The sequence below is a fragment of the Salvelinus alpinus genome, chromosome 11, assembly GCF_045679555.1.
Source record: "Salvelinus alpinus chromosome 11, SLU_Salpinus.1, whole genome shotgun sequence".
NCBI classification, from domain to species: domain Eukaryota; kingdom Metazoa; phylum Chordata; class Actinopteri; order Salmoniformes; family Salmonidae; genus Salvelinus; species Salvelinus alpinus.
The window spans coordinates 15,793,938-15,815,866 of NC_092096.1; the positions used below are offsets into that span (position 1 = coordinate 15,793,938).

General features: G+C 45.5%; 1 protein-coding gene and 2 long non-coding RNA genes across 3 annotated transcripts in view; all 3 read right to left on the minus strand.

The window, feature by feature from the left end:
* Positions 1 to 21,929, minus strand: part of adipor2 (adiponectin receptor 2) — an 82,554-nt gene that overhangs the window by 12,770 nt on the left and 47,855 nt on the right. Inside the window, exon 3 of the mRNA XM_071331788.1 lies at positions 5,268 to 5,450. Within this exon, the coding sequence (XP_071187889.1) occupies positions 5,268 to 5,450 (183 nt within the window). The remainder of the gene's footprint in view (positions 1 to 5,267; positions 5,451 to 21,929) is intronic.
* Positions 10,963 to 11,522, minus strand: LOC139533619 (uncharacterized). Its single transcript, XR_011666829.1, has 2 exons — positions 11,432 to 11,522; positions 10,963 to 11,003 (listed from the first exon to the last, which is right to left on the minus strand). It is a non-coding gene; the product is annotated as an uncharacterized lncRNA (long non-coding RNA).
* LOC139533618 (uncharacterized) lies at positions 16,631 to 17,190 on the minus strand. Its single transcript, XR_011666828.1, has 2 exons — positions 17,100 to 17,190; positions 16,631 to 16,671 (listed from the first exon to the last, which is right to left on the minus strand). It is a non-coding gene; the product is annotated as an uncharacterized lncRNA (long non-coding RNA).

Genomic DNA, 21,929 nt, shown 5'->3' on the forward strand with positions numbered 1-21,929 from the left:
CTGTCAGGGCAGGAAACTAGGAACAGAGTAGCCGCTGTCAGGACAGGAAACTAGGAACAGAGTAGCCGCTGTCAGGGCAGGAAACTAGGAACAGAGTAGCCGCTGTCAGGGCAGGAAACTAGGAACAGAGTAGCCGCTGTCAGGACAGGAAACTAGGAACAGAGTAGCCGCTGTCAGGACAGGAAACTAGGAACAAAGTAGCCGCTGTCAGGGCAGGAAACTAGGAACAGAGTAGCCGCTGTCAGGGCAGGAAACTAGGAACAGAGTAGCCGCTGTCAGGACAGGAAACTAGGAACAGAGTAGCCGCTGTCAGGGCAGGAAACTAGGAACAGAGTAGCCGCTGTCAGGGCAGGAAACTAGGAACAGAGTAGCCGCTGTCAGGGCAGGAAACTAGGAACAGGGCAGGAAACTAGGAACAGAGTAGCCGCTGTCAGGACAGGAAACTAGGAACAGAGTAGCCGCTGTCAGGACAGGCACTAGGAACAGAGTAGCCGCTGTCAGGACAGGCACTAGGAACAGAGTAGCCGCTGTCAGGACAGTGGTGGGTTACACCAGGGTTGGACCATGGTTCAAAATAAACATAACATCTCATTCTACCCAGGCCTCCTCCTGTATTAGACTACTGTTCCACAGGCCTCCCTAACACAGATTTTACATAGGGAGTTTCTGATAGGCTAATTGACATCATTTGAGTCAATTGGAGGTGTACCTGTGGATGTATTTCAAGGCCTACCGTCAAACTCAGTGCCTCTTTGCTTGACATCATGGGAAAATCCAAAGAAATCAGCCAAGACCTCAGAAAAAAAATTGTAGACCTCCACAAGTCTGGTTCATCCTTGGGAGCAATTTCCAAACGCCTGAAGGTACCACGTTCATCTGTACAAACAATAGTACGCGAGTATAAACACCATGGGACCACGCAGCCGTCATACCGCTCAGGAAGGGGTCACGTTCTGTCTCCTAGAGATGAACGTACTTTGGTGCGAAATGTGCAAGTCAATCCCAGAACAACAGCAAAGGACCTTGTGAAGATGCTGGAGGAAACAGGTACAAAAGTATATATCCACAGTAAAACGAGTCCTATATCGACATTACCTGAAAGGCCGCTCAGCAAGGAAGAAGCCACGGCTCCAAAGCCGCCATAAAAAAACCAGACTACGGTTTGCAACTGCACATGGGGACAAAGATTGTACTTCTTGGAAAAATGTCCTCTGGTCTGATGAAACAAAAATATAACTGTTTGGCCATAATGACCGTAATGACCACTATTTTGTAAATGACATCGCCGAAGTCAAGGATCGGTAGGATAGTCAGTTTTACAAGGGTATGTTTGGCAGCATGAGTAAAGGAGGCTTTGTTGCGAAATAGGAAGCCGATTCTAGATTTAATTTATGATTGGAGATGCTTAATGTGAGTGTGCCTACATGGCAACCTTGTTAGTTAGTTAGGCTCACCAGCTATGTACACCTTGTAGTTATCATGGTCAGACGACGTGCCCAGAGGCCCCGACCCCCAGGGGGCTCACATTGATTTTGCTGAATCACTCAGGTATTACATGAACACAGATTACGTGGCAGAATCTGTAGAATCGCAGGAAATGTGCTTTAAAACGGCTAAATGTCCCCCCCCCCCCCACACCCCCATCAAGAGGGATGTGAACAGTTTAGGTTGCTAGTACCTCTGATATAGGCCGATACTGCTGATACAGACACATGCAGAAATGTGAAGCTAGTTCCATGCACGTGGCATTCTCCATTTGTCAACGCTAGAGCTAGAGGGAAGGAGAGAGGGAGGTCTGCCTATTTGGCAATGATAGAGGAGGGAGGAGAGAAGGAGGAGGGAAATGTGAGGTGTGTGTACAGTGTTAGACCTAAAGGTCTGGTGACCACTCATGTGATACCAACGTCTCTCCAGACTAGCTAACCTGGTCAGGAACACACAGGTCCCTAATGGCACCCTATTCCCTATGTAGTGCGTAGTGCACCAGGGCCCTATTCCCTATGTAGTGGACTACTTCAGACCAGAGCCCTATTCCCTATATATAGTGCACTACTTTAGACCAGAGCCCTATTCCCTATATAGTGCACTACTGTTTACCAGAGCCCTATTCCCTATATATAGTGCACTACTTTATACCAGAGCCCTATTCCCTATATAGTACACTACTTTAGACTAGAGCCCTATATAGTGCACTACTTTAGACCAGAGCCCTATATAGTGCACTACTTTAGACCAGAGCCCTATATAGTGCACTACTTTAAACCAGAGCCCTATTCCCTATATAGTACACTACTTTAGACCAGAGCCCTATATAGTGCACTACTTTAGACCAGAGCCCTATATAGTGCACTACTTTAGACCAGAGCCCTATTCCCTATATAGTGCACTACTTTAGACCAGAGCCCTATATAGTGCACTACTTTAGACCAGAGCCCTATTCCCTATATAGTGCACTACTTTAGACCAGAGCCCTATATAGTGCACTACTTTAGACCAGGGCCCTATATAGTGCACTACTTTAGACCAGAGCCCTATTCCCTATGTAGTGCACTACTTTAGACCAGGGCCGATAGGGGTGGGCACAGGAGAGCGAGAAACAGTTGTTGTTGTTGACTAATTCTGAGTCATCAAGTGATTTATTTCAGTAATTGAAAGCCTGCGGTTTGCCATTTCAGCACCAGTTAGATGTCTGTTCCCATCAACTGCAGAATTCTGAGCAGCGTAGGTTCATTTCTAGTTGGCCCCCGTTCCAGAGGTTAGGCATCACAGAGTACATATTGCAGGGCTGTGTTCAGTAGGGCACACACATAGCAAAACATTTAGCAACAGATACATTCGTTCTATTGGATAAGTTAATGTTTAGAACCTCCCTGTTTCAAAACGTTTTTGTCTCTCTACTGAACATGACAATCATGCCACATAACCCACTGGGGCGACAGAGAGAGATGAACAAACCTCCCTGTTTCAAAATGTTTTTTTCTCCCTACTGAACATGGCAATCATGCCACATAACCCACTGGGGCGACAGAGAGAGATGAACAAACCTCCCTGTTTCAAAACGTTTTTGTCTCTCTACTGAACATGACAATCATGCCACATAACCCACTGGGGCGACAGAGAGAGATGAACAAACCTCCGTGTGATAACGACAGAATAAACTGGTCTAAAATGTCACCCTCATCAAAAGTGGTGCACTTTACAGGGAAAAGGCTGCCATTTCAAATCAAATCTAATGTTATTTATCACATGCGCCGAATACAACAGGTGTAGGTAGACCTTACAGTGATATGCTTACTTACAAGTCCTTAAACAATTCAGTTGAAAAAATAACAAAAAAATAAAGAATAAGAAATAAAAGTAACAAGTACTTTTACCGGGGTACCGGTACCCCCTGCACATTGACTCTGTACCGGTACCCCGGTAAAAGTACTTGTTACTTTTATTTCTTATTCTTTATTTTTTTGTTATTTTTTCAACTGAATTGTTACTTTTACCGAGTCAATGTGCAGGGGGTAGCGGTACAGAGTCAATGTGCAGGGGGTAGCGGTACAGAGTCAATGTGCAGGGGGTAGCGGTACAGAGTCAATGTGCAGGGGGTAGCGGTACAGAGTCAATGTGCAGGGGGTAGCGGTACAGAGTCAATGTGCAGGGGGTAGCGGTACAGAGTCAATGTGCAGGGGGTAGCGGTACAGAGTCAATGTGCAGGGGGTAGCGGTACAGAGTCAATGTGCAGGGGGTAGCGGTACAGAGTCAATGTGCAGGGGGTAGCGGTACAGAGTCAATGTGCAGGGGGTAGCGGTACAGAGTCAATGTGCAGGGGGTAGCGGTACAGAGTCAATGTGCAGGGGGTAGCGGTACAGAGTCAATGTGCAGGGGGTAGCGGTACAGAGTCAATGTGCAGGGGGTAGCGGTACAGAGTCAATGTGCAGGGGGTAGCGGTACAGAGTCAATGTGCAGGGGGTAGCGGTACAGAGTCAATGTGCAGGGGGTAGCGGTACAGAGTCAATGTGCAGGGGGTAGCGGTACAGAGTCAATGTGCAGGGGGTAGCGGTACAGAGTCAATGTGCAGGGGGTAGCGGTACAGAGTCAATGTGCAGGGGGTACCGGTACAGAGTCAATGTGAGGGGGTACCGGTACAGAGTCAATGTGCAGGGGGTAGCGGTACAGAGTCAATGTGCAGGGGGTAGCGGTACAGAGTCAATGTGCAGGAGGTAGCGGTACAGAGTCAATGTGCATGGGGTAGCGGTACAGAGTCAATGTGCAGGAGGTAGCGGTACAGAGTCAATGTGAGGGGTACCGGTACAGAGTCAATGTGCAGGGGGTAGCGGTACAGAGTCAATGTGCAGGGGGTAGCGGTACAGAGTCAATGTGCAGGGGGTAGCGGTACAGAGTCAATGTGCATGGGGTAGCGGTACAGAGTCAATGTGCAGGGGGTAGCGGTACAGAGTCAATGTGCAGGGGGTAGCGGTACAGAGTCAATGTGCAGGAGGTACCGGTACAGAGTCAATGTGCAGGGGGTAGCGGTACAGAGTCAATGTGCAGGGGGTAGCGGTACAGAGTCAATGTGCAGGGGGTACCGGTACAGAGTCAATGTGCAGGGGTACCGGTACAGAGTCAATGTGCAGGGGAACCGGTACAGAGTCAATGTGCAGGGGAACCGGTACAGAGTCAATGTGCAGGAGGTACCGGTACAGAGTCAATGTGCAGGGGTACCGGTACAGAGTCAATGTGCAGGGGAACCGGTACAGAGTCAATGTGCAGGAGGTACCGGTACAGAGTCAATGTGCAGGGGAACCGGTACAGAGTCAATGTGCAGGAGGTACCGGTACAGAGTCAATGTGCGGGGGGTAGCGGTACAGAGTCAATGTGCAGGAGGTACCGGTACAGAGTCAATGTGCAGGGGAACCGGTACAGAGTCAATGTGCAGGGGGTACCGGTACAGAGTCAATGTGCAGGGGTACCGGTACAGAGTCAATGTGCAGGGGAACCGGTACAGAGTCAATGTGCAGGAGGTACCGGTACAGAGTCAATGTGCAGGGGAACCGGTACAGAGTCAATGTGCAGGAGGTACCGGTACAGAGTCAATGTGCAGGGGTACCGGTACAGAGTCAATGTGCAGGGGTACCGGTACAGAGTCAATGTGCAGGGGTACCGGTACAGAGTCAATGTGCAGGGGAACCGGTTAGTCCACATACACTACATGACCAAAAGTATGTCCAAGGTGAGACTTCGGGGGACCAGTGTGTGTGTGTGTGTGTGAGACTGACCTTGTGAACAAACTCCTCCATCTTCTCCATGGCGTGGTGGGCCTGTAGTAGAGGTGTCATGCCCATGAAGCCCTCGTCTGAAGTCTTGAAGTCCTCCTCCCCTGCAGAGGTAGAGTCCATCTCTCCATCTCTCTCCCCCTCCTCTCCATCAGTCACTTTCTGCAACTCCAGCGCATTGGGTCTCTGAGAACACAAGAACAGAACACCCAGTCAGAACAACAAAACCCCCAGTCAGAACAACAGACCCCCCCGTAAGAACAACAGACCCCCCGTAAGAACAACAGACCCCCCAGTCAGAACAACAGACCCCCCAGTCAGAACAGACCCCCCAGTCAGAACAACAGACCCCCCAGTCAGAACAACAGACCCCCCAGTCAGAACAACAGACCCCCCAGTCGGCACAACAGACCCCCCAGTCGGCACAACAGACCCCCCAGTCGGCACAACAGACCCCCCAGTCGGCACAACAGACCCCCCAGTCAGAACAACAGACCCCCCCGTCAGAACAACAGACCCCTCAGATCGTTGTTCCACAGACGAGGTTACACAGAACACACACACAGGACTCAGGTTAGAGCCCATTGCCCTACATCACAAACTGAATATCAGGCCATTGTGTGACACACATACACACACACACACACAAACGGCTAATTAATAAACCATTGATTGGTGTGACCTGGCTCATGGCAATTTCTAGCTGCTTTGAGTTTTACAACCCCAGACCTGCTTTGTATGATTTTAAGCCCCTCTCCCCATCCCAACGCTGACCCAATAGCACCCTATGGGCCCTGGTCAAACAGTGGAATAGGGTACCATTTGGGAAGGAGCCCAGTGTGGCTCACTCCCCAATCACCAACCATGTGTGTGTGTGTGTGTGTGTGTGTGTGTGTGTACTCCCTACTATCCCTACTACACAGGCAGAAAGCAATTACAATAATCAGTGAGGTGGTGGGGGGGGGATTAATATGCCAGAGACATTCATCATCACACACATCGGCCCCTTCAATTTACTCACACACCATGCAGGCCTGCTTGACACACACACACACACACACACACACACACACACACACACACACACACACACACACACACACACACACACACACACACACACACACACACACGTAGGTGGCCTGTACAATGACAGTCTTCCCTGCCGCCATCAGGCTTGACCTGTTATCTAGCCAGGCCTTCTTCCCTGCTGCCATCAGGCTTGACCTGTTATCTAGCCAGGCCTTCTTCCCTGCTACCATCAGGCTTGACCTGTTATCTAGCCAGGCCTTCTTCCCTGCTACCATCCGGCTTGACCTGTTATCTAGCCAGGCCTTCTTCCCTGCTACCATCCGGCTTGACCTGTTATCTAGCCAGGCCTTCTTCCCTGCTACCATCCGGCTTGACCTGTTACCTAGCCAGGCCTTCTTCCCTGCCCCCGTCAGGCTTGAATTAATAACAATACCAGGAGCTGGCACTCTGACACACAGTGACTGTAGGGGAAGGTCTGAATCAATAACAATACCAGGAGCTGGCACTCTGACACATAGTGACTGTAGGGGAAGGTCTGAATCAATAACAATACCAGGAGCTGGCACTCTGACACACAGTGACTGTAGGGGAAGGTCTGAATCAATAACAATACCAGGAGCTGGCACTCTGACACACAGTGACTGTAGGGGAAGGTCTGAATCAATAACAATACCAGGAGCTGGCACTCTGACACACAGTGACTGTAGGGGAAGGTCTGAATCAATAACAATACCAGGAGCTGGCACTCTGACACACAGTGACTGTAGGGGAAGGTCTGAATCAATAACAATACCAGGAGCTGGCACTCTGACACACAGTGACTGTAGGGGAAGGTCTGAATCAATAACAATACCAGGAGCTGGCACTCTGACACACAGTGACTGTAGGGGAAGGTCTGAATCAATAACAATACCAGGAGCTGGCACTCTGACACACAGTGACTGTAGGGGAAGGTCTGAATCAATAACAATACCAGGAGCTGGCACTCTGACACACAGTGACTGTAGGGGAAGGTCTGAATCAATAACAATACCAGGAGCTGGCACTCTGACACACAGTGACTGTAGGGGAAGGTCTGAATCAATAACAATACCAGGAGCTGGCACTCTGACACACAGTGACTGTAGGGGAAGGTCTGTTCTGAATAAATAGTAAGCAGGTTGCAGCAGAAGTAGGACAACATGAAAACCCTGTCCTGATGGTGAACAAGAGAGTCCCCACACATACATACTGTATATTAATATTCAATAGGGGTCTATCCCATGGTACTGCTCAACACTCATTGCACGGACAACATCATTTGAAAATAAATAAATACAATTATATATATATATATAAATAAAAGAGAGAAGGAAAGATGAGGCAAGAAACAAGGGAAAGGGAGACTCACTAGTAGACTCAGAGAGTGTACGACAATTTCAGGTGACAAAAAGAAAGTTAGGCCAAGTGATAAAACCAGAGAGAGGGAGAGAGAGAGGTAAGAAGGTGAGAAATATACAGAGCGAGAATGAGAACAGATTCAATGGGAAAGTGTTTCTGAGCCGAGGTGCAAGTAAGGGAGAATGAGAGAGAGGAGAGCAGGACACATACAGAACTAGAATACACTACTATAAATGTAGTCACACACACACACACACACACTACTCCAGTATAGATTTAGTTAGACTACAGCTGAACCTCCCCACGGCTTTCTGTCAACGTTCATTCTATTTTCACATCACAACATTCATAGTCACTAAAAATAGAAGCTGTAGCCATTCACCATCTACACTCTTCACACACAACTGAAGCTTCCAGAGGGTTGATGCAGGGTGCCAAGTCATCTGAAAACAGGAGCATAGAGATGAAGTGACGCTCAAACTACACTTACTAACTTTATGTAGACAGAGAGAGATGAACAGTAGCACCAGGCTACTATATGTAGACAGAGAGAGATGAACAGTAGCACCAGGCTACTATATGTAGACAGAGAGAGAGATGAACAGTGGTACCAGGCTACTATATGTAGACAGAGAGATATGAACAGTAGCACCAGGCTACTATATGTAGACAGAGAGAGAGATGAACAGTAGAACCAGGCTACTATATGTAGACAGAGAGAGATGAACAGTAGCACCAGGCTACTATATGTAGACAGAGAGAGAGATGAACAGTAGAACCAGGCTACTATATGTAGACAGAGAGAGATGAACAGTAGCACCAGGCTACTATATGTAGACAGAGAGAGAGATGAACAGTAGCACCAGGCTACTATATGTAGACAGAGAGAGATGAACAGTAGCACCAGGCTACTATATGTAGACAGAGAGAGATGAACAGTAGCACCAGGCTACTATATGTAGACAGAGAGAGATGAACAGTAGCACCAGGCTACTATATGTAGACAGAGAGAGATGAACAGTGGAACCAGGCTACTATATGTAGACAGAGAGAGATGAACAGTAGAACCAGGCTACTATATGTAGACAGAGAGAGAGATGAACAGTAGCACCAGGCTACTATATGTAGACAGAGAGAGAGATGAACAGTAGAACCAGGCTACTATATGTAGACAGAGAGAGAGATGAACAGTAGCACCAGGCTACTATATGTAGACAGAGAGAGAGAGATGAACAGTAGAACCAGGCTACTATATGTAGACGGAGAGAGATGAACAGTAGAACCAGGCTACTATATGTAGACAGAGAGAGAGATGAACAGTAGAACCAGGCTACTATATGTAGACAGAGAGAGAGATGAACAGTAGCACCAGGCTACTATATGTAGACAGAGAGAGAGATGAACAGTAGCACCAGGCTACTATATGTAGACAGAGAGAGAGAGATGAACAGTAGAACCAGGCTACTATATGTAGACGGAGAGAGAGAGAGCGATAAACAGTGGCACCAGGCTACTATATGTGGACAGAGAGAGATGAACAGTAGAACCAGGCTACTATATGTAGACAGAGAGAGAGATGAACAGTAGAACCAGGCTACTATATGTAGACAGAGAGAGATGAACAGTAGAACCAGGCTACTATATGTAGACGGAGAGAGAGAGATGAACAGTAGCACCAGGCTACTATATGTAGACAGAGACAGAGAGATGAACAGTAGAACCAGGCTACTATATGTAGACGGAGAGAGAGAGAGCGATAAACAGTGGCACCAGGCTACTATATGTGGACAGAGAGAGATGAACAGTAGCACCAGGCTACTATATGTAGACAGAGAGAGAGATGAACAGTAGCACCAGGCTACTATATGTAGACAGAGAGAGATGAACAGTAGCACCAGGCTACTATATGTAGACAGAGAGAGATGAACAGTAGAACCAGGCTACTATATGTAGACAGAGAGAGATGAACAGTAGAACCAGGCTACTATATGTAGACAGAGAGAGAGATGAACAGTAGAACCAGGCTACTATATGTAGACAGAGAGAGAGATGAACAGTAGAACCAGGCTACTATATGTAGACAGAGAGAGAGATGAACAGTAGAACCAGGCTACTATATGTAGACAGAGAGAGAGATGAACAGTAGCACCAGGCTACTATATGTAGACAGAGAGAGATGAACAGTAGAACCAGGCTACTATATGTAGACAGAGAGAGATGAACAGTAGAACCAGGCTACTATATGTAGACAGAGAGAGAGATGAACAGTAGAACCAGGCTACTATATGTAGACAGAGAGAGAGATGAACAGTAGCACCAGGCTACTATATGTAGACAGAGAGAGAGATGAACAGTAGAACCAGGCTACTATATGTAGACAGAGAGAGAGATGAACAGTAGAACCAGGCTACTATATGTAGACAGAGAGAGATGAACAGTAGAACCAGGCTACTATATGTAGACAGAGAGAGAGATGAACAGTAGAACCAGGCTACTATATGTAGACAGAGAGAGAGATGAACAGTAGCACCAGGCTACTATATGTAGACAGAGAGAGATGAACAGTAGCACCAGGCTACTATATGTAGACAGAGAGAGAGATGAACAGTAGCACCAGGCTACTATATGTAGACAGAGAGAGATGAACAGTAGCACCAGGCTACTATATGTAGACAGAGAGAGATGAACAGTAGCACCAGGCTACTATATGTAGACAGAGAGAGATGAACAGTAGCACCAGGCTACTATATGTAGACAGAGAGAGAGATGAACAGTAGCACCAGGCTACTATATGTAGACAGAGAGAGATGAACAGTAGCACCAGGCTACTATATGTAGACAGAGAGAGATGAACAGTAGCACCAGGCTACTATATGTAGACAGAGAGAGATGAACAGTAGCACCAGGCTACTATATGTAGACAGAGAGAGATGAACAGTGGCACCAGGCTACTATATGTAGACAGAGAGAGATGAACAGTAGCACCAGGCTACTATATGTAGACAGAGAGAGATGAACAGTGGAACCAGGCTACTATATGTAGACAGAGAGAGATGAACAGTAGAACCAGGCTACTATATGTAGACAGAGAGAGAGATGAACAGTAGCACCAGGCTACTATATGTAGACAGAGAGAGAGATGAACAGTAGAACCAGGCTACTATATGTAGACAGAGAGAGAGATGAACAGTAGCACCAGGCTTATTCTGCCCTTGAGTTGCGTTCCCATGCAAAACTAGACAGATAGCTAACAACTAAGTCTTCAATAAAACTCCCAAGGCGTAACTTTTCTTGAATGAATATATTGTAAACGTTTATGTTGTAAAACTGCAAAACACAGAAAAGAATATACTTTAGTATTCAATTCACACCAACATACTGTAGCTGTACATTATACATTTGAAGTTGCATGAATACAAAGCACGTGCTACGGTACCATGCATCTGGCATGATGCCAAACCATATAGCTAATTGCTTTCTCATATGGTAATTGACTAACTCCTTTCATTACTCTAATAATGTACAACCATCTATGTAGAATAACAAGGCATATTACACTAGAAACAGTAACAAAAATACAGTATTGTATATTTTACAATTCGTTTGCATGACGCACGAGCAAAGTAATACAGCTAACATCATACATGAAAGGCATTGCAATTTGTGAGTAAATGCAACCAACCAACATTGATATGTAAGAAACTCTATCAATAACAAGATTATCATCATTAGCTAAATGCTTGAATCGAACTTACAAACAAATATTTTCCAAGGCTGAAGCGTGACAAGAAATAACTAAACTGAAAGACCTGCACCGTAGCGTTGTTTTTAGCTGCTTCTAAGCGTGCAGAACGAATTCTCTACTTCCTGTTTGTGTACACTCTAAGTACCAGAAAGCTCCACTAGGGGGCAAATAACATCATGGAACACAATGAAAATCCATTTTAACTATTGTAATAAAATAATCTGTTACCTTCTAACAGGATGGCAGCACACTCCCCGCCTGGTATAATGAAATTGTGCCACTATGAAATAAAACATATCAAGAAACAAATAATGTCCTTTCTATTATTATCTTTTGTCTCTAGGATGCTTCAGAAAGAAGAACAACAATCTCTGAGATTGGTCTCAGAAACACCTTAGCAGCTCCTTGCTTGACAATGTTTAGTTCTACTTTCCTAACCTTTTTGTCAGTACTGGGAAAGGTTTTTTGAGTGTACTTTGTTTTGGGAACTCTTTTCCTTTTTCAAGGCATTTGAATTCTTCTCTGAAGGCTTCATGTTGCACACAGTGAATGATTGCTGTTTTGGCTTGTGACAACTCACTTGTACCGCATGGTTTATTACAGTCATGCCAGCCTCTGCAGCTGGTGTTGTCCGCACCTTCATGGAAGGATCTGGCAACATGAATGAGTCGTGCTGTGGCTCGATTGAGAGCTTTCCAGCTTGAGAACCTCTCAAAGCGATGAGAGCCGAGTTGAGCTCCAGAAACCTTAGAGGCGAAGACAGTGACGTCTGGTCGAATCTCTGCGTCTGCGTGAGGCTCTACAAGGTCAAAATTTATGTTCTCAGGCTCACTTGAGTTTGTTTGGGTCAGGAAAGGTGGACCTGAGAACCAACTGGTGTACTTTAAGAGCGCAGCAAGTATAGGCCTGGTTGCATGGTCTGCTGGATTGCTGTCAGTGTTTACATAACACCACTGATCTGGATGGGTAGACTTCCTGATGCGAGTTACCCTATTGGCAACATACACATAGAATCTTTTGGTGACATTGCGGATGTAACCGAGAACTATCTTACTGTCTGTGTAGAACTTGGCCACATTTACATCAATGTCAATTTCGTCTCTGATCAGGTCATACATCTCAACAGCTAGCAAAGCCGCACACAGTTCTAGGCGTGGGATAGTGTGGGCCGGACGAGGGGCCAATTTTGATTTCCCCATGACAAATCCAACATGGCATTGACCTTCCGAGTCAATAACTCTCAGGTAGGCTACCGCTCCTATGGCTACTGTAGAGGCATCCGAGAAGATGTGTAGCTCTCTTCTTTGAGTGGTAGACAAGGAGACTGGGATGTAGGTCCGCTGAATATACATATGTTCCAACTCCATCAAAGAATCCTTCCACATTTTCCATTTCTCTTCTTTTTCTGGGGGAAGAGGGGCATCCCACTCACTCTGATCAGAAGAGAGTTCTCTGATTAAGGCTTTACCTTGCATTGTTATTGGAGCCACGAACCCAAGGGGGTCATAAAGACTATTCACTGTGGACAGGATGCCTCTCCGCGTAAAAGGCTTCTCATTGTGGGACACCTGGAATGAGAAGCTGTCTGTTTCCAGGTTCCAGGAAAGTCCCAGACTCCGTTGAAAGGGGAGAGGATCCACTCCTAGGTCCAGATCTTTTAAGTCTTTTGCACGGTCCTCCATAGGGAAGGCTTCCATAACTGTTTTGCTATTGGATGCAATCTTGTGTAGTTTCATGTTGGACTCCGCCAACATTGCTTGTGTTTTTCTTAGAATGTTGATAGCTTCTTCTGTTGTAGCTACTGATGTCAGCCCATCATCGACGTAGAAGTTCCTCACTACATATTGCTTGGGTTCTGATCCATGTTCCTTCTCACCCTGTAGCGCTGCTCGTCTCATGCAGTAGATGGCTACGGCTGGTGAAGGGCTGTTCCCAAATACATGGACTTTCATCCTGTACTCAGTTATGTTTCTATCTGGATTGTTGTCTTCATACCAGAGAAACCTTAAGTAATCTCTGTGATCCTCACGTACACCAAAACAGTAAAACATTTGTTGCACATCTGCTGTTAGTGCAATGCAATCCTTGCGGAAGCGCATTAGGACACCCAAGAGTGTGTTGTTTAAGTCTGGACCACTGAGCAGAACATCGTTAAGTGACACGCCTTGACACTTAGCACTGGAGTCAAATACTACTCTTATTTGTTCAGGCTTTTGTGGATGGTAAACACCAAATATGGGTAGATACCAACATTCTTTGTCTCCCTCTAGTGGCGGTGAAGGTTCGGCTTGGTCGTTATCCAGCATCTTTTGCATGAAGTCAATAAAATGACGCTTCATGTCAGGCTTTTTGTCTAAAGTCCTGCGAAGTGATGTGAGACGGTTTATGGCCTGCTCCCTGTTATTAGGAAGGCGACGTCGAGTGGGGCGAAAAGGTAGTGGAGCCACCCAGTTGTTTCCATCATCCTGGAAAACCTGTTTGTCCATAATGTCCAAAAAGGCTTTGTCCTCCACTGATGGTGCTGGTTTATCATCGTCTTGTGTTTTGTCGAACACGGAACATCCCAGGTTGTCTGTGTTCACAGTTGTGTTTGGATCTCTCGAGTGCATTGTAGAGGGAGAGATGTGTTTCTGAGCTACACTGTTGTAGTTCTCTTTTACCTGGATGATGTCAGGGCAAGGGCTCAGATAGGATGTGCGACCATTCTGAAGTATGTTTGTCCTGAACACGTTAACATTGGCTGGTCGGTGAGCCGTTCCCAGACAGACCTCACCCACGATGACCCACCCGAGGTCGAGTCGCTGTGCATAAGGAGTGTCGTGGGGCCCATTGATTTGCTCTCGTACCTTGTGTACCCTTAAGATGTCTCGTCCTAAGAGCAGGAGGATGGGAGCGTCTGGGTCCACAGCTGGAATTTTGTCCATAACTGGTTGCAGATGGGGATGATGATACGCAATGTCGGGGGAGGGAATCTCCGTCCTATCGTCTGGCATCATATCACACTCTATCAGAGTAGGGAGAGATAGCTGCATGTGTCCGTCTATAGACTCCACCATGAAGTTGACGGCTCTCCTGCCTGAAGTCTCTGTTACCCCAGAACAGGTCTTCATGGTGTATGGAGCAGAGTTGTCATTGATGTTGAAGAGATTGAAAAACTCTGTCTTGGCCAGAGATTTGTTACTCTGTTCATCAAGCACTACATACATTTTGACAGCTTTCTCTCTTTTCCCAGCCGGATAAGCTTTAACTAGGCATATTTTTGAACATGATCTTGGATTAACTGCCTCACCACAGATCTCCGTACACTTTGAGGTGACAGATAGAAGAGCATCGTCACCTTGCTCCCCGCCATGCTCTTTCTCTGCTGTAGCAGTGTCTGTATTTGAAGGGGCTGGACCTGGATGCAGAGCAGCAAGATGTCTGTCGCTGTCGCACTCTGAGCACTTGATTGACACCTTACAGTCTTTAGCTCTGTGCTGAGTTGACCCACAACATCGGAAACAAATTCCATTCTCTTTGAGATATGATTTGCGCTCATCTAGAGTTTTGTACCTAAACCCACAACACTTTTTAAGAGGATGAGGTTTGTTATGTATCGGGCAGTGATGGTCAGGGTTTTCAATCTTTGTCTTACTGGGTTTGGTTTGGTGGTCTGAGGGCTCAGATGACACATCGGTTTTGTATACAGTCACAGGTGTCTTGCTGCTGTACCTGGCAGGTTTCTCACTTTTCATAGACACCTGGTTAGTTGCGGTGTAGAGGGTGAAACTGGGGTCGTTTCTAGTTTTCGCCTGGTTCCTGATGAATCTCGAGAAGAACGAGAATGCTGGGAATGCTACCCGATAGTCCTCCTTGTATTTGGATCCCTGCGCAATCCATTTTTCTTGTAAACTGAATGGTAGTTTCTCTACTATAGGGTTTACCCCCCGAGATGTGTCCAGATAAGCGAGGCCTGGAAGGTACCCTTCTACTTTAGCACACTCCAGTTCGAGAAGAATGTCACCTAGTTCTCTTAGTTTGTGATTGTCTTTGTTAGCCAGTTTTGGAAAATCATCAATTTTCTTCAACAGTGCATTCTCGATCACTTCAGGTGTACCATAGCACTCTTCTAGTCGTTGCCAGACCATGTTAAGCCCTGCTGTTGCGTTGAAAATATGGACAGATCTAATTCTGTTTGCTTGCTCAGACGACTCTGCCCCTAGCCACTTGGTAATTAGATCTAACTCTTCCCTGGCTGATAAATTCAAGTCTCTGATCGCATTGAGAAAGGATGCTTTCCATGCCCAATAATTTTCAGGGCGATCATCAAACTTCAGGAGTCCGGAACTCACCATCTCACGGCGTAGGAGGTACTTGATGAGGTCTGGTGCCACTTGTGACTCAGGGACGCTTTGTGTGTGTGACTGGAAGTGGGCTTGTTTTCCATTTACACCATGCTGCTGTTCATTTCTTTTGAACGGAGAGTCTCTGCTCATGTTCTGTTGTTTGCTACTTTCTGGATTATAGTATGTAGCTGGGTCAACACTAAGCTCTTGTTTCTCCACTTCAAATGGAAGTTCAGCAAAGTAGGGCCTAGCATGTTGTTGCACATACTCACAGGTACGCTGGACTGGACTTAAGGGCTGTGTCCCTGTGTCTAGTTCTTTGTGAAGTTCTCTGCGTTCTGATCCTACAGCTTCTTCAAAGGCTGCAGCTTCAGCCAACGCAGCAGCAGCTGTTCTCTCAACTTGGAGAACATATAAACTTGCCTCGAGGTCAGCTTTTTGCTTCAACAAGCTGGCCTCTATTTCTGCCTTTTGTTTCATCACAGAAGCTTCCTTCTCAGCATAGGAGACTTGTGCACGCGCTGCGTCTGCTCTGGCGCGTGCTTTGATGGCTGCAGAACTCACCGTTGAGGATCTGCTTGACTGTTTTGATGACCTTGATCTTGTAGATTGAGACTTGGTCCCAATGTGCTGAAGAGGCTCCTCCATCTCTCTCTGTCGAACTCTTGGCTCTGGTTGTTGTACCGTAGACTGCTGGTCTTCCATAGGAACAGAGGCTTTGTTGGCTGATGAATGTAGAAACAAAACCACCGTGTGTGGTTATTCTTGAGCTTGAGCCCGCCGTGATGATGTTTTTTTACTATTCTGCCCTTGAGTTGCGTTCCCATGCAAAACTAGACAGATAGCTAACAACTAAGTCTTCAATAAAACTCCCAAGGCGTAACTTTTCTTGAATGAATATATTGTAAACGTTTATGTTGTAAAACTGCAAAACACAGAAAAGAATATACTTTAGTATTCAATTCACACCAACATACTGTAGCTGTACATTATACATTTGAAGTTGCATGAATACAAAGCACGTGCTACGGTACCATGCATCTGGCATGATGCCAAACCATATAGCTAATTGCTTTCTCATATGGTAATTGACTAACTCCTTTCATTACTCTAATAATGTACAACCATCTATGTAGAATAACAAGGCATATTACACTAGAAACAGTAACAAAAATACAGTATTGTATATTTTACAATTCGTTTGCATGACGCACGAGCAAAGTAATACAGCTAACATCATACATGAAAGGCATTGCAATTTGTGAGTAAATGCAACCAACCAACATTGATATGTAAGAAACTCTATCAATAACAAGATTATCATCATTAGCTAAATGCTTGAATCGAACTTACAAACAAATATTTTCCAAGGCTGAAGCGTGACAAGAAATAACTAAACTGAAAGACCTGCACCGTAGCGTTGTTTTTAGCTGCTTCTAAGCGTGCAGAACGAATTCTCTACTTCCTGTTTGTGTACACTCTAAGTACCAGAAAGCTCCACTAGGGGGCAAATAACATCATGGAACACAATGAAAATCCATTTTAACTATTGTAATAAAATAATCTGTTACCTTCTAACAGGATGGCAGCACAAGGCTACTATATGTAGACAGAGAGAGATGAACAGTAGCACCAGGCTACTATATGTAGACAGAGAGAGATGAACAGTAGAACCAGGCTACTATATGTAGACAGAGAGAGATGAACAGTAGCACCAGGCTACTATATGTAGACAGAGAGAGATGAACAGTAGCACCAGGCTACTATATGTAGACAGAGAGAGATGAACAGTAGAACCAGGCTACTATATGTAGACAGAGAGAGATGAACAGTAGCACCAGGCTACTATATGTAGACAGAGAGAGATGAACAGTAGCACCAGGCTACTATATGTAGACAGAGAGAGAGATGAACAGTGGAACCAGGCTACTATATGTAGACAGAGAGAGATGAACAGTGGAACCAGGCTACTATATGTAGACAGAGAGAGATGAACAGTAGAACCAGGCTACTATATGTAGACAGAGAGAGAGATGAACAGTAGAACCAGGCTACTATATGTAGACAGAGAGAGAGATGAACAGTAGCACCAGGGTACTATATGTAGACAGAGAGAGAGATGAACAGTAGAACCAGGCTACTATATGTAGACAGAGAGAGAGATGAACAGTAGAACCAGGCTACTATATGTAGACAGAGAGAGAGATGAACAGTAGCACCAGGCTACTATATGTAGACAGAGAGAGAGATGAACAGTAGAACCAGGCTACTATATGTAGACAGAGAGAGATGAACAGTAGAACCAGGCTACTATATGTAGACAGAGAGAGATGAACAGTAGAACCAGGCTACTATATGTAGACAGAGAGAGAGATGAACAGTAGAACCAGGCTACTATATGTGGACAGAGAGAGATGAACAGTAGAACCAGGCTACTATATGTAGACAGAGAGAGAGATGAACAGTAGCACCAGGCTACTATATGTAGACAGAGAGAGAGATGAACAGTGGTACCAGGCTACTATATGTAGACAGAGAGAGATGAACAGTAGCACCAGGCTACTATATGTAGACAGAGAGAGAGATGAACAGTAGAACCAGGCTACTATATGTAGACAGAGAGAGAGATGAACAGTGGTACCAGGCTACTATATGTAGACAGAGAGAGATGAACAGTGGTACCAGGCTACTATATGTAGACAGAGAGAGAGATAAACAGTGGTACCAGGCTACTATATGTAGACAGAGAGAGATAAACAGTGGTACCAGGCTACTATATGTAGACAGAGAGAGATGAACAGTAGCACCAGGCTACTTTATGTAGACAGAGAGAGAGATGAACAGTAGAACCAGGCTACTATATGTAGACAGAGAGAGATGAACAGTGGCACCAGGCTACTATATGTAGACAGAGAGAGAGATGAACAGTAGCACCAGGCTACTATATGTAGACAGAGAGAGAGATGAACAGTAGAACCAGGCTACTATATGTAGACAGAGAGAGATGAACAGTGGCACCAGGCTACTATATGTAGACAGAGAGAGAGATGAACAGTAGCACCAGGCTACTATATGTAGACAGAGAGAGAGATGAACAGTAGAACCAGGCTACTATATGTAGACAGAGAGAGATGAACAGTGGCACCAGGCTACTATATGTAGACAGAGAGAGAGATGAACAGTAGCACCAGGCTACTATATGTAGACAGAGAGAGAGATGAACAGTAGCACCAGGCTACTACATGTAGACAGAGAGAGATGAACAGTAGAACCAGGCTACTATATGTAGACAGAGAGAGATGAACAGTAGAACCAGGCTACTATATGTAGACGGAGAGAGATGAACAGTAGAACCAGGCTACTATATGTAGAGAGAGAGAGATGAACAGTAGCACCAGGCTACTATATGTAGACAGAGAGAGAGATGAACAGTAGAACCAGGCTACTATATGTAGACAGAGAGAGAGATGAACAGTAGAACCAGGCTACTATATGTAGACAGAGAGAGAGAGAGAGAGAGAGAGCGATAAACAGTAGCACCAGGCTACTATATGTAGACAGAGAGAGAGAGATGAACAGTAGAACCAGGCTACTATATGTAGAGAGAGAGAGAGAGATGAACAGTAGCACCAGGCTACTATATGTAGAGAGAGAGAGAGAGATGAACAGTAGAACCAGGCTACTATATGTAGACAGAGAGAGAGATGAACAGTAGAACCAGGCTACTATATGTAGACAGAGAGAGAGATGAACAGTAGAACCAGGCTACTATATGTAGACAGAGAGAGAGATGAACAGTAGAACCAGGCTACTATATGTAGAGAGAGAGAGATGAACAGTAGAACCAGGCTACTATATGTAGACAGAGAGAGATGAACAGTAGAACCAGGCTACTATATGTAGACAGAGAGAGATGAACAGTAGAACCAGGCTACTATATGTAGACAGAGAGAGATGAACAGTAGAACCAGGCTACTATATGTAGACGGAGAGAGAGAGATGAACAGTAGCACCAGGCTACTATATGTAGACAGAGAGAGAGAGATGAACAGTAGAACCAGGCTACTATATGTAGACGGAGAGAGAGAGAGCGATAAACAGTGGCACCAGGCTACTATATGTGGACAGAGAGAGATGAACAGTAGAACCAGGCTACTATATGTAGACAGAGAGAGAGATGAACAGTAGAACCAGGCTACTATATGTAGACAGAGAGAGATGAACAGTAGAACCAGGCTACTATATGTAGACGGAGAGAGAGAGATGAACAGTAGCACCAGGCTACTATATGTAGACAGAGACAGAGAGATGAACAGTAGAACCAGGCTACTATATGTAGACGGAGAGAGAGAGAGCGATAAACAGTGGCACCAGGCTACTATATGTGGACAGAGAGAGATGAACAGTAGAACCAGGCTACTATATGTAGACAGAGAGAGAGATGAACAGTAGAACCAGGCTACTATATGTAGACAGAGAGAGATGAACAGTAGAACCAGGCTACTATATGTAGACAGAGAGAGATGAACAGTAGAACCAGGCTACTATATGTAGACAGAGAGAGAGAGATGAACAGTGGCACCAGGCTACTATATGTAGAGAGAGAGAGATGAACAGTAGAACCAGGCTACTATATGTAGACAGAGAGAGAGAGATGAACAGTGGCACCAGGCTACTATATGTAGACAGAGAGAGATGAACAGTAGAACCAGGCTACTATATGTAGACAGAGAGAGAGATGAACAGTAGAACCAGGCTACTATATGTAGACAGAGAGAGAGAGAGAGAGAGAGCGATAAACAGTGGCACCAGGCTACTATATGTAGACAGAGAGAGAGAGATGAACAGTAGCACCAGGCTACTATATGTAGACAGAGAGAGATGAACAGTAGAACCAGGCTACTATATGTAGAGAGAGAGAGATGAACAGTAGAACCAGGCTACTATATGTAGAGAGAGAGAGATGAACAGTAGAACCAGGCTACTATATGTAGACAGAGAGAGATGAACAGTAGAACCAGGCTACTATATGTAGACAGAGAGATGAACAGTAGAACCAGGCTACTATATGTAGACGGAGAGAGAGAGAGCGATAAACAGTGGCACCAGGCTACTATATGTGGACAGAGAGAGATGAACAGTAGAACCAGGCTACTATATGTAGACAGAGAGAGAGATGAACAGTAGAACCAGGCTACTATATGTGGACAGAGAGAGATGAACAGTAGAACCAGGCTACTATATGTAGACAGAGAGAGATGAACAGTGGTACCAGGCTACTATATGTAGACAGAGAGAGATGAACAGTGGCACCAGGCTACTATATGTAGACAGAGAGAGAGAGATGAACAGTAGAACCAGGCTACTATATGTAGACAGAGAGAGAGATGAACAGTAGAACCAGGCTACTATATGTAGACAGAGAGAGAGAGAGAGAGAGAGCGATAAACAGTGGCACCAGGCTACTATATGTAGACAGAGAGAGAGAGATGAACAGTAGCACCAGGCTACTATATGTAGACAGAGAGAGATGAACAGTAGAACCAGGCTACTATATGTAGAGAGAGAGAGATGAACAGTAGAACCAGGCTACTATATGTAGAGAGAGAGAGATGAACAGTAGAACCAGGCTACTATATGTAGACAGAGAGAGATGAACAGTAGAACCAGGCTACTATATGTAGACAGAGAGATGAACAGTAGAACCAGGCTACTATATGTAGACGGAGAGAGAGAGAGCGATAAACAGTGGCACCAGGCTACTATATGTGGACAGAGAGAGATGAACAGTAGAACCAGGCTACTATATGTAGACAGAGAGAGAGATGAACAGTAGAACCAGGCTACTATATGTGGACAGAGAGAGATGAACAGTAGAACCAGGCTACTATATGTAGACAGAGAGAGATGAACAGTGGTACCAGGCTACTATATGTAGACAGAGAGAGATGAACAGTGGTACCAGGCTACTAAATGATGCATACCAGATCTTTATATACCGTTTATTCATGGAGCAACAGAGGGGTGCTAGGCTAGTGTTAGATGAGACGCTAGCCGTATTTATAATACATGACTAACCCCTTTCCCATGCCCACCAAGCCCAGCCAGACTTCCAGAGCATTCCAACAACATGGCCTGGCCAGTGTGTGTGTGTGTTTTGCAGGCGGTGCAATATCACACACT